The following is a 21,062-nucleotide window of genomic DNA, read 5'->3' on the forward strand; positions in this document are numbered from 1 at the left end:
CAGTGGTCAGGCTGATGCCCTTGACTGCCCTAGAGAAGGGTGGAAGGCCCTTGAGTGGGAAACTTAAATTATGATGCTTCCTGGAAGACCAGAGAGCAGCTCCTGGGGGGATTCCCAGCCTAAGAGAGATGCTTTGGGCCCTGGCCAAGTAGCTGAGTTGGTTAGAGCGTCGTCCTGATACACCAAGATTGTGGGTCCGATCCCCGGTCAGGGCACATACAAGAATCAACTAATGAATGCATAAATAAGTGGAACAACAAGTCAATGTTTCCCCCTCTCTCTAAAATCAATAAAATTAAAAACAAATTTTTAGAAGAGCGAGATGCTCTGTGTATGCTATAGCAGCTCTGGAGATAGACCTCTTGGCCTTTCAGGAGCATTCCACCTTGAATTACACCAAGCCCCAGAGTGGTCCAAACAATGACTCTCACCCTGGTTTGCTGCCACAAGTCCATCCAGAACAAAGCCTTTGAAGGTTTGCTAAAATAGCTGCATGAACAGTTGGTGTATCCCCCTTGAAATGCTGGAGCATACAAATAGATGCTTAATAAATATTTACTGATGACCCAGGCCAAAACATTAAGTGTGATTTTATAGAATCTCAGACCAGTGAGAGCCCTGCTAATTTTGAGTAAAATCTGAGCACAATATCTCATTTCTTTCTCTCTTGTCCTTCATCAACTGTAATAAGTAATGAACACATTTTTTACTATTTTTGAGCTGAGTTTTACGTTTTCCATTGGAAGCTTAAAAGTGGATAAATTGTTCAGCTGGCGTGGCTCAGCGGTTGAGCGTCGACATACGACCCAGGAGGTCACGGTTCAATTCCCTGTCAGGATACACGCCCGGGTTGCAGGCTCGATCCCCAGCAGGGGGTATGTAGCAGGCAGCTGATCAATAATTTTCTCTCATTGATGTTTCTATCTCTCTCTCCCTCTCCCTTCCTCTCTGAAATTAATAAAAATAAAAAATTTTAAGAAGTGGATAAATTTGTCTCCTGAAAAATGTTTTTTTAAAATGCTATGTTGGGGCTCTTCAGAGATGGTTTTCCTGATTTCTCAGCAATGCTGGACTGAACTAAAAATGCTTGGCATCGCTTCTTCTCGGAGGTGAAGAGAACCACAGGGAACACTGAACCCAAACAGCACTGTTGCTTTAAAGGCCCTGAGAGTGGAAAACCCCAGGGGAGGCGGCCCACGGGCCCTGTGAGCCCAGCCCTGCCCTCCCTCCTCCTCGGGAAAACAGCACCTGCAGCCAGGCCTGCCTGGGGCCAGCCCAGCTGAACAATGGGGCTTATCAGAGCCTCGCCCGCCTGCTGCCAGCACGCCCTCTGCCCCTGCCCATGGTGGCGGTGGCACTCACCCTTCCTGGCTGGAGGAGATCCCCTTGGCCACGAACGCTGTGCTCAATGTGGACAAGCTTCTGCAGGTTTTCCTGTGGGTGGGACGGGGTGAGGGAGAGATGGTCAGGACCCCTTCAAGGAATCTTATCTCCTCTGTAAGGGGTGGTATTGCTTCTGCTTTAGAGGAGGAAAGTGGAGCCCAGAAGGACCTTGCCCCAAACCTGACCTCCCGTCAGGGTCAGGACTGCGACCTGAGCCTGGATCTGCAGGATGCTGTGTGTGGACTGCCCATAATCAGGCCAGTCCTTCTGGGCCTGGGCTCCGACACTGCCACCTTTCTGCACACCGTGGCGATGGTCTCTTGGCCTTGCTTTGCCATCCGACATGTCCGGCTGTCTTTGGGCCACTGCGCCTACTCTAAGCCTGTGTCTCCCATAAGGCCTGGAGCATCCAGACTTCAGTAACCCCGAGATGACAATGCCCAAGGCCAGTCTGTCTCTCTGGGATTACAGACCAGGGTGTGGCCTCACCACTTGGGGAGAAAATGGGTCTGTGCTCCTAGAAGAAAAGTAAGTGTGTCTGCCTGAGAACTCCTGTCAGCACCCCACTGGGTCATCCACAATATACAAAGGGACACACCTTTTTCCCTCTGCACAGCACCCCATACTACCAGAAACAACAAGCAGGTGCCCCTTGAGCCTCACACAGGGTCAGGTTCTAAAGTCAACTAATGAGGTAAGTTGTGTGCAGAGAAATTACCCTGAAAAGGCCTTGACACTGTTCATAGTTCTGGGCATAAAATTCTACACATTAGAAATGTTCGATAGTTGTTCCATTTCCACTGATGATGTAGAAGGCTGCAAGAAAACAATGCTCCACCATAACAGTGAGAAAAAAAACACAGACAGTTGACAAAATCGTAACTCTTCTGAGGCTTCCTGGAGAGCTGAGGTCACAAGGCCACCAAATGAATGAAATTCCAGAGACTGGCAAGCCCCTCCACGGAGATACTAACCGTCATGCCTTTGGGACACACAGGAGGGGAGAGGTGGTTGGCACACAATAGAAAGCAGCTAAAATGTTAATGGTTTCTTAAAGGTCAAGTGTGGGCTGGTGGGGCAGTTCAGAATAACATGGAGGGCCAGGCATGAGAAACATCTACAAGCTCTTTTCCAGAAGTTTCCACCAGATGCTCATAGGAAGACTGGGGGAGCCAGGGGGCCAGGAAGAGCCGGCTCCCTGCCTTTGGTGGTAAAACAAATGCTGTCTGTCCCAAGAAGGGGGGGCGTAACTCCTTGGGTCCAGGATGGCACAACAGTACAAGGAAGGAACCTCCAAGACCTGCCGCAGGTCATGGCTGCCATGCAGGGGAGGGGCAGGGGTGCTGAGAGTTCGGCCCCCAGGCCCTGCTGAAGACTGAAGCTTGTCCTGAAGAGCCACGGTGTATGAGCCTAACACCGAGTAACAGGAAACAGTAGTCTACCTCAAGAAGGGGCCAGAGCACGGGAGAGGTCCCTTCTGTGCCACAGGAGCTGCTAAAAGCTGACAAGACAGCAGGAATATAAGAAAAACTCTCTGGAACTTCAGGTAACAACAGTCCCCTTCTAGAGGAGCATGAAATCTGTGGGGTGCTGACGGTGACAATGGTGACAAAAAACCTAAACCCAATTCATTTACTGGATTGACCCAACTCCTACTGCCCCCATAACAGCATGACAAAATAATAATAATAATAATAATAATAATAATAATAATGATAATAGGCACGCTCACTTCTGGGGATAGATATTTCCCTCAGTCTCTACAGTTCTTCTACACATAATGTTTGGTATTCAACCAAACACTACAAAAAGTCAGAAAGAACCCCAATTAATATTCAAGAGATAAAGCATTCAATAAAATCATGAGAGGTGGCATTGATGTTGGAATCATCAGACAAGGACTTCAGAGTAAGTATGATTAATATGTTCAAGGAGCTAGTGGAAAAGAAGGACAGCATGCATGAACAGATGGAGAATTTCAGCAGAAAAGGAAACTATACAATAATCAAGGGGACATATTAAAAATGAAAATTATGGCGTCACATATGAAGAATTTCTTTGATGGGTTTAGCAACAAACTACATATATGAGGAAAATAAATCAATGAACTTGGAGTTAGGTAAGCAGAGATTAACTAAACTGAAACACAAAGAGAAAAAAAAAGTGCTGGAGGGGAATAAAAAAAAAGAGCAACCAAGAGAAATTTCCAAAAGTAATGAATGACCACCTGAAACATAATAGTGTATGTCAACTGTAAGTGAAAGGTAAACTAATTTTAAAAAATGGTATTAGTGAATTACAACCAATCACTGATCTAGGAAGCACCCAAGCTCCTAAAATCACACATACTTAGACATCATAGTCAAACTTCTAAAAGTCAAATTTAAAGAGAAGATTTTGAAGGCTAGAATAAAGAAACACATTACATAAGAAAGAGAAATATCACCATTACAGCAGATTTCATATCAGAAACTATGCAGGCCACAGGACAGTGGAGTGGCATTTTAAAAGTACTGAAAGAAAAAATGGTCCACTCAGATTTCTATACCCAGGAGAAAATATCTTTCAAGAATTAGTAAACTGACCAATTAAGTAAATGGATGATGAATGATGGGAACTAGGTTTTTCACTTTTGTGTGGAAATTTACAGATAAGCAAGGGAACGATCCACTGATGCAGTAACGATTAGAATTGAAGACATCAGTAAGAACTTCTGTTTAGCTTAATGTAGATGGTTATATGGAATTCTTTCCATTGAACCACGCAGTTCAAACCCATGTTGTTCAAGAGTCAATGTGCAGTTGGGCATCTGTGTATGCAGAAAGCCGACTGTAATTATACTCAGAACTTTAACTGCATGAGAGGTTGGTGCCCTTAACCCCCATGTTGTTCAAGTGTCAACTGTACATACACATATATTTCTTTGCTCTGTCAGCGAAGATGACCTAAATAAAACAATATTCCAGTAGCAATGAGCATACCTAGTGCCCAGATCTTGGTTTCTAATACCATTAAAGAAACCAGGGTGCCTTGGAGAAATGGGTGATTCTAAGCCTAGGGCAGAAAATATAATAGATGATCCTGGAGTATCTTGTAGTGCCAGAAAATAAGAAAGTGCTAAAAAAAAAAAAAGTACTCAAACACATGCATGGGGGTACGTGAAAGGGGTACAGGAACCAACTGAAAGGGCTCCAAATAGCCAACACTGGAACAATTTGATAAGTAAAATAAATAAAGCAGTATGAGATTATAACCCAAAATATGAAGCAAATACCCGAGTCCTAACTGCTATAAATGATTTATTTGCTTATAATGAAGACATTAACAAATGAAGGAGACGAGACAACTCTCTCATGCAGAAGAATCCCAAACAGTTGAGGTAGATACTCTACTCTGCCCTTAAGGAGAGGGAGCATAACTCCCATTCCTTAAATGTGGGCTGTTCATTGTGACTTTCTTCCAAAGAGTATGGACACGGTGGTGAGTATGTGTGTATAACTTTACTGTGGAGAAACCTGACAAACACTACCTCAGCCAGGCGATCAATGTCAACATCAAGTCATAAATCATGTTGCTTAGCATGTACCCTTCATAGGGATTTGATGAAAGTGATACTTTATTTCCATGTTTTATTCTCCCCCTCACCCCCAAATCACAAACCCAGTCTAATCATGAGAAAAACAAATTCCAAAAGAGGGACATCCTACAATATACATGACTAGGAGTTCCCAAATTTGTCATGGTCATCAAAAGTAAGGAAAGTCAGCTCAGCCAGTTTGCTCAGTGATAGACCGTTGGCCTGTGGACTGAAGGGTCCCGGGTTCGATTCTGGTCAAGAAAATATGCCCAGGTTGCAGGCTCGATCCCCAGTTGGGAGTGTGCAGGAGGCAGCCAATCAATGATTGCCCTGCATTGTTGAGGTTTCTATCTCTCTCTCTCCCTCTCCCTTCCTCTTAGAAATCAATAAAAATATATTTTTTAAAAAGTAAGGAAAGTCCGTGAAACTGTTAAGAGAAGACTAACGAGACAAGATGACTAAATGATAACCTGGATGGGAACTTGGAACAAGACATTAGGCAAAAACTAAGGAAATCTGAATGAACTATGGTTCTTAGTTAATAATATGTTATCAATATTAGTTCTTTAATATAACAAATGTACCATATTAATATATTAATAATAGAGAAATTGTGTGTGGAATACATGGGAACTCTATGTACTATCTTCTCAAATTTTCTGCTAAACTTTTTCTAAAATGTAAAGACTATTCAGAAAGTAGAATGGTGTTTCCAGGTACTGGGGGGAGGGGAGGGGAAATGGGAGGTTAGTGCTTAATATGTATGGAGTTTTACTTGGAGAAGGGGGAAAACATTCTGGAGATGGATGGTGATGACGGCTGCACAATGATGTGAATGTTCTTTTTTTTTTTTAAATATATTTTTATTGATTTTTTACAGAGAGGAAGGGAGAGAGACAGAGAGTTAGAAACATCGATGAGAGAGTAACATCGATCAGCTGCCTCCTGCACATCTCCCACTGGGGATGTGCCCGCAACCCAAGTACATGCCCTTGACCGGAATCGAACCCGGGACCCCTCAGTCCACAAGCTGACGCTCTATCCACTGAGCCAAACCGGCTTCGGCGATGTGAATGTTCTTAATGCCATTGAACTATGTGGTTAAAAATTGTTAGGATAACAAAATCTTTGTTATGTATACAGGGTGTCCCAAAAAATGTATACACACTTTAACAGCTGATAGCTCAATTTTGAAAATGAAATGTATTTTAATAAACACTGCCTTTATAATTATTCAAAGTGTGTGTATACATTTTTTGGAACACACTATATTTTACCTCAATAAAAGATTTGTAAAAAATGAAGTATATTAAAAAAAATGAAGGTGAGCTCTGGCAGGCATGGCATGGTGGTTAGAACGTCAGCTTACACATCAAAGAGTCACCGGTTTGATTCCCAGTCGAGATCATATAGCTGGGTTGCAGGGTAGATCCTCAGCCCAAGTCGGGGTGTATGTGGGAGGCAACCAATCGATGTGTCTCTCTCACATGAATTCTCTCTCTCTCTCTCTCTCTCTCTCTCTATATATATATATATATATATATATATATATAGATAGATAGATAGATAGATATAGATATATAGATATAGATATAGATAGATAAATAGATAGGTATATATATAATTTACCTATCTATTTATCTCTACCCTTTCCTCCCTCCCTTCCACTTTTTCTAAAAATCAATGGAAAAAATATCCTCGGGTGAGGATTTTAAAAAAGGTGAAAATGGTAGAGTCCATACTCGTACATGTCTCCTCACTCTCTTCTGGAGGGAGATATTTTACTTCTATGCTGTGGAGAAGAGGCAATCAATGGACAATTTGATTTCAAGTCTCAAAAGCCTGACCTTGTTGGCCAGATATCTGAGTTTTCTTCTAGGGAACCTCCTGAGGCTTGGTCTGAGTAACTGCAGCTAGAGGCCAGGTGCATTCATCCTCTGATCAAACCTCTGATCAGTCCTTGAAGGAGCTGTCATTGCTGTAAATGCTGTCTAACGCTGGAGCTGGGCATTCGTGCCAACCCCAAGCCCCATGTGTACACTGAATGACACACCTCATGGCTGAGGTAATAAAAAAGACCCAAATGTAGAAGTCAGAAAAAAATGTTCCCTACGTGAGCTTATGTGTATCACGTGAGGAGCATGTTGGCATACAAATGCTTGTTGGTACAAGAGTATGTGTGAGGTTGTGGTTACAATGTGCACAAGGAAGTCTGGCCTGGTGGGATAAGGCAGGTTTGAGTTCAAGGACAGTCTTTTAAAAAAATAGTGCTGGGCCCTGGCCGGTTTGGCTCAGTGGACAGAGCATCAGCCTGCGGACTCAAGGGTCCTGGGTTTGATTCCGGTCAAGGGCATATGCCTTGGTTGCGGGCACATCCCCAGTGGGGATGTGCAGGAGGCAGCTGGTCGATGTTTCTCTCTTATCAATGTTTATGACTCTCTTTCCCTCTCCCTTCCTCTCTGTGAAAAATTAATAAAATATATATTTTAAAAAAATAGTGCTGGAACAATTAGATACTTATATGTAAAAGCTTGAATTTTACCCAAATCTCATACCATCTATAGATATAAAAGCCTAAGCGACCATTCGACCAGTAGCTGTGACGCGCACTGATCACCAGGGGGCAGACGCTCAACACACAGGCATGGAAACATGGAACAGACTGATGAATCTCAGCAGGAAGGGAGAAGGGAGGGAAGAGATTAACCAAAGATCTTATATGCATACTAGAGGCCAGTGCATGGATTCGTGCACTGGTGGGGTCTCTAGGCCTGGCCTGCACCCTCTCGCAATCCGGGACCCCTGGGGGGATGTCGGAGCGCCAATTTCAGCCCGATCCCTGCAGGCCAGGCTGAGAGACCCCACCAGTGCACAAATCCATGCACCAGGCCTCTAGTACATAAATATAAACTTAAAATGGATTAAGAGACCTACATGTAAAATTTAAAACTAGAAAACTTCTAAAATATAAAAACCAGAATAGAAAAACTTTGTAATCTTGAGTGAGGCAAAGATTTCTTAGATATAACATTAAAATCATGATCCATAAAAGAAACTAAAATAATAAAGTGGGCTTTTTATCAAAATTAAGAACTTCTGGTCTTCCAGAGACTCTACTAAGAGAATGAAAAGACATGCCACAGGTTGGGAGAAAATATCTGTATATCAAATATCCAATAAAGGAGTGAAAGAAGGCAGACAAAAAAGAGTACATGTTGAATAATTCTATTTTATAAAATTCTAGAAAATGAAAACTAATCTATAGTGACAGAGAGCAAACCAGTGGTTGCCTGGGAGTTGGGGATAAGGATGATACAGGGATACAAAGAAACTTTTTGGGGCCATGGATATGTTCAGCATTGTAATTATGGAGATGGTTTCACAGGTACACACAAACATCAAGTCTTATTTAATTGTACACTTTAAACATATGCTACATATAGTACATAAATTGTACTCCAAGTAGACGTGGACATGGAGGAGGGAGTCCTACCCCACAGAAGAAGCCTCGAAGCTGGACTTACCCCTTGTTCCATGCTCTCGTTGGCGTGGTCTGTGACTTTGGAGATGAGGGTCAGTGCGCCTGAGGAGAGAAGCAGAGCAGACAGCTGGGCCTTCTGGGGAGGGCCAGTCTAGTTGCCACCATCCTCACCTCTCGCCTGTCTTCTCCCCTCCCCACTCCACCTCCTGAGACCACTGCATTTTCAGGGCCTTGTAAGTGGGTGGCACTAATTTTTCCCATGTCTGGGTGAGGTCACAGGCCCAACCCTAGCTGTGCCATGTAACAATATTTGACCACTTGGCAGGTCACATGGACAGCCACACAGAATAGGGAGGAAACGGACACGGTGAGTGTTTTAGATGTGGCACTGCCTCCTCTCATAACCAAGTCTGTTAGCCCCTTTCTCCTCCTGACTGGACCAGAGCCCATCCTGGGGAGTCCCGTGTTGAGGCGAAGAGGGGGTCACGTTAGAAGCCCTAGAAGCTTCATGTCACTGCACCCCCAGCTGGTGGGGAGGGGACTATGTCCCGGGCCTAGAACTGATGTAGAGTCCAGAGTTGGGGCAAAACAGGACTGTGTCCCCACCTCTGGGTTCATGCTGGACTTACCTTGTGTGTTATCATACTCAGCGGAGTCCGGGGAAAGGTTGTTTAAATAGTCTGCAGGCAGAACAAGAGCCAGGAGTCATTTTGCCCTGATGAGCCAGCCCCTCCTGTCCACAGCAGGAGCCCCTCTCTCTCCAGAGGTGGAAGAAATGTTTCTGAAGAATGGGGTGTCCACCCTGTCACCCCTGTTAGCCCCATCACACCACGATAATACCACAAAACCAGGCCTCCAGGACTGCCACCAGCACCACTGCCACCACGACTAGTCGTTCTCTCATGAGCGACTGCTGTGTGCCTGACTTTCTGCTGTGCCTTCAGGGTACAGACACAAGCAAGGTGAGAGCCTGCCTCTAGGAAGCACATGTCTGAGGGAGACAGACGTGACTGTCAACACAGTAGAGGGTGATGTTGGAACACATTCTTATTCACAAAGCTCAACACAGGCTGGCCTCGCTCCAGCTGCCTCTCTAAGTCACTCATTCATTCTGGCAGTGCTAGCTTTTTGCTCTTTCTTGAACATGACAAGCTCCTTCTTATCCCAGGGCCTTTGCACTCAGTAGTCCCACTACCTCGTACTTTCTTCTTCCAGATCTTCATAGGGCTCATGTCCTCACTCTGCTGAGATCTCTGAAATGCTACCTCCTCAAAGTGGTCTAGAGCAGTGGTCGGCAAAGTGCTGCTCAGCAAACCACGGCTCGCGAGCCACATGTGGCTCTTTGGCCCCTTGAGTGTGGCTCTTCCACAAAATACCAACTTCTGCGCATGGCCCATGAAGTTTCAATCGCACTGTACGTGCGCGCTCACACTTGGTATTTTGTGGAAGAGCCACACTGAAGGGGCCAAAGAGCCATATGTGGCTCGCGAGCCGTGGTTTGCCAATCACGGGTCTAGAGGATAAGCTCCACAGTGTTATAAAGTTTGGCTGCTTAATTCACTGCTATATCTCTAGCATTTAGCACAGGGCCTGGGACACAGTGGATGCCCAATAAATATTTGTTGAATTAGATGAATGAATTCTGTCTCCTGGCTCTCATGTATTTTTCTTACAGCCTTGGTCACTACTTTGATGTACATGAATATTTCTAGGTGTGAGTCTATCTCACCCACTAGAATGTTGGCTCCCCAGGCGAGGGGTCTTTGTCCACTTAAGGGGCAATTGAGTAAATGGGTCTGGAGCTCTGGACAGAGGTGTGTGTGTTTCTGGCAGGTGGAGGAAGGGAAAGAGGATGACATTTCCTGGGAAGAATTTGTAGAGAGGGAAAGAAAGAGGACCTAGGACTGACTTCCAAGAGACACAAACATTTATGGGATAGTGGAGGAAGAAAGGTTGTTATCAGAGATGATGGAGCAGTCAGAAAGAGGCAGGGGAGAGAGTATGTCACAGGTCCCAGGATGGATAGGCTGGAGAAGCAGGATGTGGTCAGTGACAAAGCCACAGAGAGAGCCAGAAGGTCCCAGGTGGGAAATGCCACTGATTCAGCCACAAGGAGGACTTGGGTGATAAGAACCGCTTTAGGAAACCAGCCACCCACTAAGACAGGGAGGAAATGAAGAATGCGGGAAAGTGTGAGTTTGTGTTTAGGATGGGAGAAGTTGGAGGAAGACACAAGAGGTGGCCTCTGAAGTGCGGCTCCCAAGGTGACAGCACCGGGTCCAAAGCTCAGCTGGAGAGAAGGTGGTGGCAGGGTCTGGTCCCTCTGGAGAGGCAGGGAGCAGGAACTGAGAGCAGTCCTCCCCCACCCCTTCCTGCCAGGGTGGGAGGAGAGGTTACCATCACACATCTTGCCATCATCACCCCACCCCTCCTCAGGGGCCTTCCCTCGCCACAGTTTCAGTGCACCTTGACCTCCCATGGGGCCCACCTGTGAGGAGCACTTGGTACTGGAAGAGGCGCTGAACCACCCGCAGCAGCCTGTGCTTCACGTTCTGGCCGCCTCCTTGCTGACTCTGCTGTTCCCAAGAGACGGGGAGGACAAAATTCCATCAGGGACCCTGGCCTTCAGGAACTAGGCTCCTGAATCCCACCTGCACTGTCCTAGCCACACCTCTTCCTGGCCAATCTGAGCTTCTACCATCTCTAAACCAGTTCCCCCTCCTCCAGGAAGGCCTCCCAGATGAGCACCACCCCACTGCGACAGTTCATTCCTTAGGCTCGCACTCTGTGCTACACGCAGTCATATGCCTCTTGCAGTCCCAGCTGTGCATCTAGTGTTAGTAATAGAAAAAAGCACTGCATTTTCTGCCCAGTAACTGGATCCCCAGTTGGTGGCCATTTCTTGGTCACTCAAATGGCTGTGCTCCACCTTACTTTGTGCTTTTCTACTGGGACCGACGAAGGGCCACTTAAACCCTTGCTGTGGCTGTGGCTCACTGAGTTGTCATTAATTGTCCAACAGGGGATCTTCTGGGTTCTTCCTCTTGCTGGGTCACCCTCTCCACCCCTCTGTCCCCCAGCTGCAGACTGATCTAGAAGCCCCACTGATTTGCTTTTAGCCGTACCCTCCCAGCTCCACCCCTGTATCCTTACAGCAGGTTCTCAGAGGACCAAGGGACCCACCTCAAATTCACGGACAGCAGCTGCCAGCCGGGGAGAATGGAGGCAGTTCTCAGCGAGCAGACTTAGATACCTGTCAAACTGCAGGATGTGAGCGGCGTGGTGGTCAAACTCCTGTTCCCGAGCCAGGAAGACATCGGCCACCTTCTGTTGGCCCTCCCTGCAGCCGGGAGGGGGACAGGACAGCGAGAACTCAGCCTTGTGACCAGCACAGTGCTGGACGTGAGAGCTGGAGTCACACCCCAGGTGAGGACCCCAGCTTGACCCTCCCACACTTGTTTGACTTTGGGCAAATGATCACACACCTTTGTGTCTCGACTTCCACATCTGTCAAATGAAGACACCATTTCACGTGGTGGGGTTCTTAACCCCCCAACCCCCTAGAGCAACAGAGGTCGGGGCGGGAGTCCGGGGACTGCTCACCAGTGCAGCAGCCTCTCTCCCAGCTCCTCCAGGATCCCCTGATGAAGGTTGAGGATGGCTGGGAGTTCGCTCAGGCCTCGCCTCAGCTCCTCCCTGGCCAATGTGTCCTTGCCCTCTTGGTCCATTCCATCCAAGGCCCTCACAACAGCTCCATGGAAATCCTGAAACCCCAAAGGCCTGTTACCCACGGGTTGATAGGACTGAGCCCGTCCTCCCTGGCAGTTCCCTTGCGGCTTTGGAGCCCTGGCCTACACAGACAGCTGGGACCTTAAACCAGTGTCTCAGACCCCAGCATCCTCACCTGTAAAACAGGGCTGACAACACACCTGTGACCACAGGTAACTGATGCCTAATGAGCACACAATGCGACTCCCAGCACAGAGTAGGGCAGCGGTTCTCAACCTGTGGGTCGCGACCCCTTTGGTGGTCAAACGACCCTTTCACAGGGGTTGCCTAAGACCATCCTGCATATCAGATATTTACATTACGATTCATAACAGTAGCAACATTACAGTTATGAAGTAGCAATGAAAATAACTTTATGGTTGGGTCACAACATGAGGAACTGTATTTAAAGGGCCAGAAGGTTGAGAACCACTGGAGTAGGGCTTAAAGCAGTTTCATTCCACCCCCTCCCTTGTGGGAACTTGGGTGCATGCTCTTCTTTTACAAGGTGCATAAGAAGTTGGGTAATTCCTTCTCTGAAGAAAGATAAAGCTTTTCTTAACAATGAGCCATCTTTGAAGAGATTCATGCACTCTGTCATTTCACAACAAAGTCTTAAGAAGTCATAGGCATCCACTCCATGGCATATCAAGCAGTCACTAAAAATGATGCAGATGGTGACTATGTGAAATAGTCATGTCCTGGCGCTAAGAAATCAAGAAGGGATACAAAGCTGTCTTCTCACCCGAACATGGTTGTGTAAAAAAATGAACAAAGGAAAAAGCTAAAAGGAAATGGAGTGAAATGAAAACAGTGGCTGTTGTCAGAAGTATGGAATTAGGAATAATTTTTTCCTTCTTGTCTCTGTTTTCTAAAATTTCTGTATCACGATTAATTACTTTAAATAGCAAACTAAATTTAATAAACATTCAAATGATAAAGAATGCAAAACTTTCTCACAACAAAAATATTTTATCTTTAAATACAACTGCTTTTGCATGAGGCTCAGGTCTGTAGCTTTAAATACAGGAGATATCCTGAAATGAACTTGAATTATGGAGCAATACATATTGGGAAAACCTCAGTATTAGGGTCATGTGGTCCAGCCTAAATCAGGAAGGTCAAATCTCTTTTACAACATTCAGGTCACTCTGCCTTTTTTGACTGCCTCCCTGACAGGGAACGCATTACTGAGCAAGACAGTAAATTCCATTGCTGAACAGTCTTTATTGTTAGAAAGGTCTCTATGTAGAGATCTAAAAGGGGAAAGTGCCTGAGAGGATGGGCAGCCTTTCCTCCAAGAAGTCTTCCTTGTCTTCTCCCACACAGAAAAGGAGTGCAGGAGAGAGAGGGATCTAGTGGGGACAGGAGAAGGCTAGGAGAAAGGGCAGAAGGTGGGGTTAGAGCACAGAGAGGGAAAGGTGGAAAGAGATAAAGAAAAAATGAGAAATGACAGAGCGAGAGCAGGAGACTCGGGGGGGGGGGGGGCGGGGGGGAAGGGAGGGACTGACAGGGAGTGAGCCAGGGAACATGAAAGGCAGGAGATCCATGCCCCTCCATCATCTATAAAGAGGCTGTCTGTGCTGTCGTACAGGATAGCAGATGTGGAGGTTACAAAGGTCTCACTTCCTGAACACCTCATCCTGTCCTGCGCTGACCTCCTGCTGCGGCAACCTGCTCTGCCAGGAATCGAGGGAGGACAAGGGGAGGGCGGCCCACCCTAGCCTGTAGTCCCAAGGAGGGAGGATGAGCTGGTCCCTGCTGAGGCTGGCCCTCACCAGCCCCAAACTGGTAAAACTCGAAGGTCTTGGGGAACCTCTGGCCCATCACGAAGGTCAGAAACTCTTGGGGCTGAGTCTGTCACTAATGGATAGATTCTCTGGGCTGAAGAGACTGTGTGTCCGTCAGTGGAAGCCACATGCTTGAACTATAATTAGAAATAAATCTCATTGTATCTGAGCAACCATAGCCCTTCCTGAAAGCACGTTTCAGAAGGCAGAGAAAGTGTGAATTACAAGAGGGCTGCTAGGTAGGGAGGTGGTGTTTAGTTCTTATTTCTGGCCACAGATGGCTCTAGGACACGGGATCATTCTGAATCTGCAGGGGAGGTTTCTCTGTTGATCTGGGAGCAAGAGGACCCTCCCATTCTTTCCTTGTGAGTCTCCATGTTGAGGATCCAGCCTCCAGCCCAGCAGAGTCTTCTCAGCCCTGGCATCCCCGAGAAAGAAAGAAAACACCCTGATGAGGACAATAACCCCTCTCGCTTGGGCAGCTGATTGACAGAGGACTTTCGACATATTCTCTCATTGGCCGGTTCAAGCCTAACTATAGCACAAGAGTAGTTGAATGACTGTGGGCAAACTGTAACCTATCTGAGCCTCAGTTTCCTCACCTATAACATGGGGATAACCGTATAGCATGAGGTGCTGGGAGTGCATCCTGATGTTTAAAACTATAAAGTGCTGTCCTTGAGGCAGTTATGATTATATTTCAGACATGGCATTTTCAGAGCAGGACCATGTCTGTTTTGTTTCCTGCGATGTTTCTCAGGTCCAGCAGAGTATGTGACAGAGAAGGAGCGATTCAATGCTTGCTAATTGATGGATTGCCGGACCCTTATTTAACAGAAAAGGAGAATGAGTCGTGGGGAAGCCAAGATTAGAATCCAGTCATCCCAATGCCCAGGCCCTGAGCACCACAGAAAGGGGGTGGGCAGGGAGCGGGAGAGAAGGACAAGCAAAGACAGGACTGACGGTTGCATTTGCATCATACTCCAGGGAGTTTCAATATTAACTACTCTGCAAGCTGGTTTCTTGTCTGTAATTAATTCTCACTAAATTGACTCAGTCCCAATGGGCAGGATGGCCATCATCAACGTGACTCATTTAAAAAACTGGAGCATAATCAGAATCGCCACATACATCCGTTCTTAAAACTCATGCATCAGCTGGAAGCGCCGAGTGCCAGCCACACCATCCATCACTCCCTGAGAGTTTCTGCTCCCTCAGTAGTTCTGACCCACCATCGCACCTGGGGGTCCTGGCATCCATCTCCCAGGCAGGAAGGTGGTGGAAGATCCCCGGCCCTCATCCCCTCACTCATTCAACAAATACACTGAATGCCTGCTCTGCATCAAGCCTTGGGAGAGAGTGGGAGCAGGAGAGATGCAGTTCTGCCCTCAAAGAGTTTGTAATCTGGAGGAAAAGAAATGAGTAAAGAGGTCATTTCAACGCAGGGGTGTATGTGCTGTGGTGGGGAAAAGCAAGGGGCCATGGCAGTCCCTACGAGCAGACCTGGCTTAGCTCTGGGAAGGCCTGCCAGGGAGGTAACACCTACACTGGGACAAGAGGGGGGTGTTCCAGGTGGAGGGGGCAGCAATGCGCAAAGGCCCTGAAGTGGAGGAGGAACTGAGGAGCTGAGTGCAGTTTGGGTGCAGTGTATGGGGGTATGTGCAGCCTTGAAAGAAGTGCACGGGACTGGAACATGCTGATGCTGGAGGGTCAGGCAGGGGTTCCATCCTACACGGCCCTGAAAACTTTTCAAGGGACTTGTCTTTCATCCTAGGGTGATGGGGAACTATTGACTAGAGCTAAGCAGGGAGCAATGTGATCAGACGCTTAGAAAGTTCACTCTGTTGGGAGAAACGGGGGATGGCCAGAATGGGAGTGAGACCAGTGAGGCGGCCATTCTAGGAGAGCAGGAGAGAGTTCAAGACTCGAAACTGGACCAGAGTCTGGCTAAGGGGACAGAGAGAGTGGAGGGACTAGAGACAATAAGGAGGAAGACCTGACTGGCCCCAATGGCTGCAGGGTTCAATCCAAACCCCTCTGAACCTGAGGCCTTCCTGAACCAGTCCACCCTCTCACCATACTTGTTTCCCCAGCTCTTTGTGGAGTCCCTGCTGCAACCTTACAGGGCTTCAGAAAACAAACGACTCCTCTACCTAGATATACCCCTACGGGTGACCCTGGGCAAGCCCCTTCATCTCCATGAACCTCAATTTCCCCCTTCGTGAAATGGGAATACGAATACCTTCTTCACAGGGTTTGTGCAGACTGCCTTCTGTCGTGTTTTAGGAATACTTCCTTCTGTGCCTTCCTTCTCCTTAGACTGGGTAGTACTTATCTCTGTATCCCTAGAACCCAGCCCAAGGAAGGTGCTCAACAAATAACAGCTGACATTTACTGAGGACACATGCCATGGAGCCACTGCATGCTCAACGCTGTACATTCCTTTTCTCATTTCATCCTCACAAGAAGCCTATCGCTTTGGCGTTATTATTATTTCCATTTTCCCAGTAAGGGAATTATGTCCAGAGAAATTAAGCAACTTATCCAACGCCACCAAGATGGCAAGATTGAGCCCAAATCAGCCTGATTCCAAAACCCTAGCTCTTCCCATTGTCCCACGCCAAGTCTTCCTTCTATTGGTGGCTCAGACAGGGCTCTCAGAAACAATGGGCTTGCTTGCAGTAGAAGAGGGGAGCCCACATTCAGGGGCCTTGTCCCCTGAATACGTTCCCCTTCTCCAAACCCACTATTGAGTTTTCTGGGTGACACAGCATCCCTGTTCTCTGGGCTGAACAGTTAGTGGGTAGACACAATGTCCTTGGAGGTGGTTAAACTACTGATGTCACTGCCAAAAGTCAAGTGGATTCACTGGGATCCCATTTGGCCAAACACACACCAACCTCAACCAAGGCCCCCCATGTCACAAACGCCTTGGCAAGCCCTGAGCTGCACAGGGAACACAATTTCACTTGGCCAGGTCAACCACTGAAGGGTACTTTGAAACCCTGAAAACAATTATCTGTGGGCATGCACAGACATCTTAAAATGTAAAAGGTGTTGCTCAGTGGTTAGGGTGTCAGCCCATACACCGAGGGGTTGTGGGTTCGATTCCCAGTGGGGGGCATGTGCCTGGGTTGCAGGTTTGATCCCTGGCCTGGGTCAGTGAGCGTGGAGGTGGCTGGTCAATGTGTCTCTTTCACATTGATGAATCAATCTCAATCTCTCTCTCTCTCTCTCTCTCTCTCTCTCTCTCTCTCTCTCTCTCCTCTCTCCCTCCCTCCCTTCCACTCTCTTTAGAAAGCACTGAAAAAAGTTTTGATGAAAAAAATGTCTACAAATAGTACTAACTATACAAAAAATATATAATTTGGACTTCATGTTAAAAGATGAATATGGAAAAGGGGAATTTGATTGTTCAATGTACTACTCCTACTCTTGTTACTTTTCTGTAAAATTGAAATTATTTTTAAATAAAAGGTTAAAATCATTTTAAAAGTGGTAAGATGAAAAAAAATGCTTAGGAATAAATTTAATAAAGAAGCATAGAACCTGTGCTCTGAAAACAACAAAACACTGTTGGAAGAAATTAAAGACCTAAGTAAATAGGAAGATGTCCCATGTTCACAACTTAATATTGTTAAGAGGTCAACACTCCCCAGCTTGATATACAGACTCGTCACAACCTCTATCAAAATCCCAAATGCCTTTTTAACAGAAATTAACAAGCTGATCCTAAATTCATATGGGCGTGCAAGAGACCCAGAAGAGCCAAAACAAGTTTGACAAAGAACAAAGTTGGAGTGCTCACACTTCCTGATTTCAAAGCTTGCTATAAGGCTACAGGAATCAAGACTGTGTGGTCTTGGCATGAGGACAGACATATAGATCAATGGAATAGAATTGAGAATCCAGAAATAAACCTTCACATTATGATCAAGTGATTATCAACAAGGATGACAAAAAGCATTGCAATGGGGAAAAAAATCGTCTTTTTAACAAATTGTGCTGAGCTATTTGGATATGCACATGCAAAATAATCAACTTGGACTCCTTCTTTACATCATATACAAAAATTAACTCAAAATCAAAGACTTAAATGGAAGAGCTTAAACTCCCTCTCCCAGGGGTGCTGGGTGCTTGGTCTTCTTAGAAGAAAATATGGGAGTAAATATTGGTGATTTGGGGCTAAGCAACGCTTTCTTAGATGTGACAACAAAGTACAAGCAACAAAAGAAAAATAGAGAAATTAGGCTTCAGAGAAATTAGAAATTAAAAACTTTTGTGGTTCAAAAGACACCATCAAGAGAGTGAAAAGACAACCTACAGGATGGGAGGAAATATTTGCAAATCATATATCTGACAAGTGACTTCTATACAGAATTATAATAAGAAGACGACCCATTAAACATGGGCAAAGGATTTGAAGGGACATTTCTCCAAAGAAAGTATACAAATGACCAAGAAGCACATGAAAAGATGCCCAACAACATTAGTCATTAGGAACATTTAAAAATTAAAACCACAATGAGATACCACTAAAAAAGACAGACATATAAAAACAAGCACTGAAAGGAAGTGGAGAAAATGGGACCCTCACATCACGATGGTGGGAATGTAAAATGGTGCAGCCACTTGGAAAACAGTCTGGCAGTTCCTCAAAAGGTTAAAAAGTTACCATGTGATCCAGCAATTGCTCTCCTAGATATGTACCCAAGGGAACGATAAGCATATATTCATGTAAGAATTTGTACATGTATGTTCATAGCAGCATTCTCAAAATAATAAAAAAGTGGAAAGAACCCAAATGTCTATCCAGTGATGAACAGATAAACAAAATGTGGTCTGGCCACACAATGGAATATTACTTAGCCTGAAAAGGAATGAAGTACTGTTAGATGCTACATATGACATAGATGAACCTTAAAAACATTATGCTAGGTAAAAGAAGCCAAAGACACAAGACCACAAATTACATAATTCCCTTTATATGAAATATCCAGAATAGGTCAATCTAATAGAGACAGAACAAGACTGGTGGATGCACAGGGCTTGGAGTGGGTGGGGGGAAGGAGAGTGCTACCTCAGGTGGATGGGGATTCTTTTGGGGGTGATGAGAATGATTGTGGTGATAATTGCACAACTCTGAACATACTAAAAACCATTGAATTTTATACTTTAAATGGCTGAATTGGATGGTATGAAATTTATATATCAATTAAGCTGTTAAAAAATTGAACAGGGAAGGCACAGACTGGGAGAAGATTCACAATACACATGTCTGAAAATGAGCTTGTGTCCAGGATATGTAAAGAACTCCTACAAATCAATAAGAAAAATACAGACAACCCAATTAAAAAAGAAGCAAAAGACACTTTTCAAATAAGGATTTCCAAATGGTTAATAAACAGAAGGAAAAATATTCAATTTCATTAATCTTCAGGGAAATGACAATTAAAACCAAAGTGAGAAACCACTTCACAATCACCAGAATGGCTGTGAGTAAAAAGACTGACAATACCAATAAGCTGGTAAGCCTGAGGAATAAGTTGTATTCCCACACCTCAGTGTGGGAGTATATAGTTCTTCAACCTCTTTGTAAACTTATTTGGCAGTTTATAATAAAGCCAAATCTATGGCCTATCAATTCCACTCCAAGGTAAAATACTGAGGAGAAATGAGTGCATATGTTCCTTAAAAGATATAACAGCTTTATACAGGCATACCTGTGCTTCGCTTTAATACACTTTTATAGATTTTTTTTTTTTTTTTTTTGCAAATGGAAGGCAAAACCCTCCACCAGCAAAGATTATAACTCACTTTTACTGCAATAGTGAAGAACTGAACCTGCAATATCTCTGAGATCTGCCTGTAATAGCCCAGACTAGAAACAACCCAAATAAATAATCATTAACAGAAGGATAGATATACCAACTATGGTATATCCATACAAAAGAATATATATATATGAAAACGTGGATGAATCTTGCACATTAAGTTAAGCTAAAGACACCAGACACAAAACACAAAAGAATACATAATTCATGATTCCATTCATATGAGTTTCAAGAACAGGCTAACCCAATGGAATGTGAAGGAGGCAAAATAGTGGCAACCTCTGGGGAGTGACTGACTGAGGAGGGGCATGAGAGGCATCTTCTGCATGATGGAAATGTTCTATATCAGGGTGGTGGTTACAAATGCACACAGTTATTAAAAACTGGAGCCCTCTCTTTAAGATTTGTTCATTTAACTGTATGTAAAACTTGTTCAAAAAACCAGTTCTCTGAGGTCCCTGAGGGAGAGAGAACAAGCACTTCTTTTCCCCACTGCTTTTGTGTCTCCTCTAAAACCTTCATTTGTGTCTAGACCTCAGGGCCAAGTGGAAATCCCGGGCCTGGAGTTCATGGCCCTTCAAAAGCCGGTCCAGCCTACCTCTGCAGCTGACTGCTCATTTCTGTGTACCAGTGGTTCTCTAAGTTAAGTGTGCCTCACAGTCACTTGACGAACTTGTTCAAAGTACACAGATTGCTCACCGGACCCAGAGTTTCCATTCTGTAGGTCAAGGTGGGACTGGATAATTTTACTATCTCCCCAGTTGCCAGGTGCTGCTGTTGTTGCTGGTCCCAGAACCACACTTTGAGCACTGCTGCTTTTATGACTCCTCTTTTCCAGCCTCTATCTTTGTTCTGTGCCTTTGGAATCTGATTCATATCTTGCTTATCTTTCAAAGCTGCTTCAAATGCCACCTCCACCATGAGGTCATTTCCTAGGTTACTTCAGCAGTCAGTTTAAGGTCCTCTCATGTGGCCTATAGCCTCCGGAAATGTTGGGTCACAGCCTGAAGGGAGCCACCCTGGTCTCAGAATGTCTCTGAAGTCTCATATTTTAGCTTAAAAGTTAATGCATATTTTACATTATTTTCCAAAATATATCCATGCCTGATTTAATTTATTTAAAATTATGTATCTAGAGCAAGGCAGAAGCGCTTAGAAATGTGCTCTGTTTATCTTGTGGCCTCGCGTATTCCTGGGCACCTACTGCACGTTGGTAGGATTATAAATAT

The 21,062-nt window shown here is 45.2% G+C and overlaps 1 protein-coding gene across 1 annotated transcript in view; it reads right to left on the reverse strand.

The window, feature by feature from the left end:
- Nucleotides 1–21,062, reverse strand: part of FGD5 (FYVE, RhoGEF and PH domain containing 5) — a 114,720-nt gene that overhangs the window by 21,051 nt on the left and 72,607 nt on the right. Inside the window, exons 6-11 of the mRNA XM_081105673.1 lie at nt 12,045–12,205; nt 11,625–11,781; nt 10,930–11,017; nt 9,071–9,121; nt 8,485–8,543; nt 1,363–1,434 (exon numbers count right to left, since the gene is read on the reverse strand). Of these exons, the coding sequence (XP_080961799.1) occupies nt 1,363–1,434; nt 8,485–8,543; nt 9,071–9,121; nt 10,930–11,017; nt 11,625–11,781; nt 12,045–12,205 (588 nt within the window). The remainder of the gene's footprint in view (nt 1–1,362; nt 1,435–8,484; nt 8,544–9,070; nt 9,122–10,929; nt 11,018–11,624; nt 11,782–12,044; nt 12,206–21,062) is intronic.

The sequence above is a fragment of the Myotis nattereri genome, assembly GCF_964212035.1.
Source record: "Myotis nattereri genome assembly, chromosome: 14".
Taxonomy (NCBI): Eukaryota; Metazoa; Chordata; class Mammalia; order Chiroptera; family Vespertilionidae; genus Myotis; species Myotis nattereri.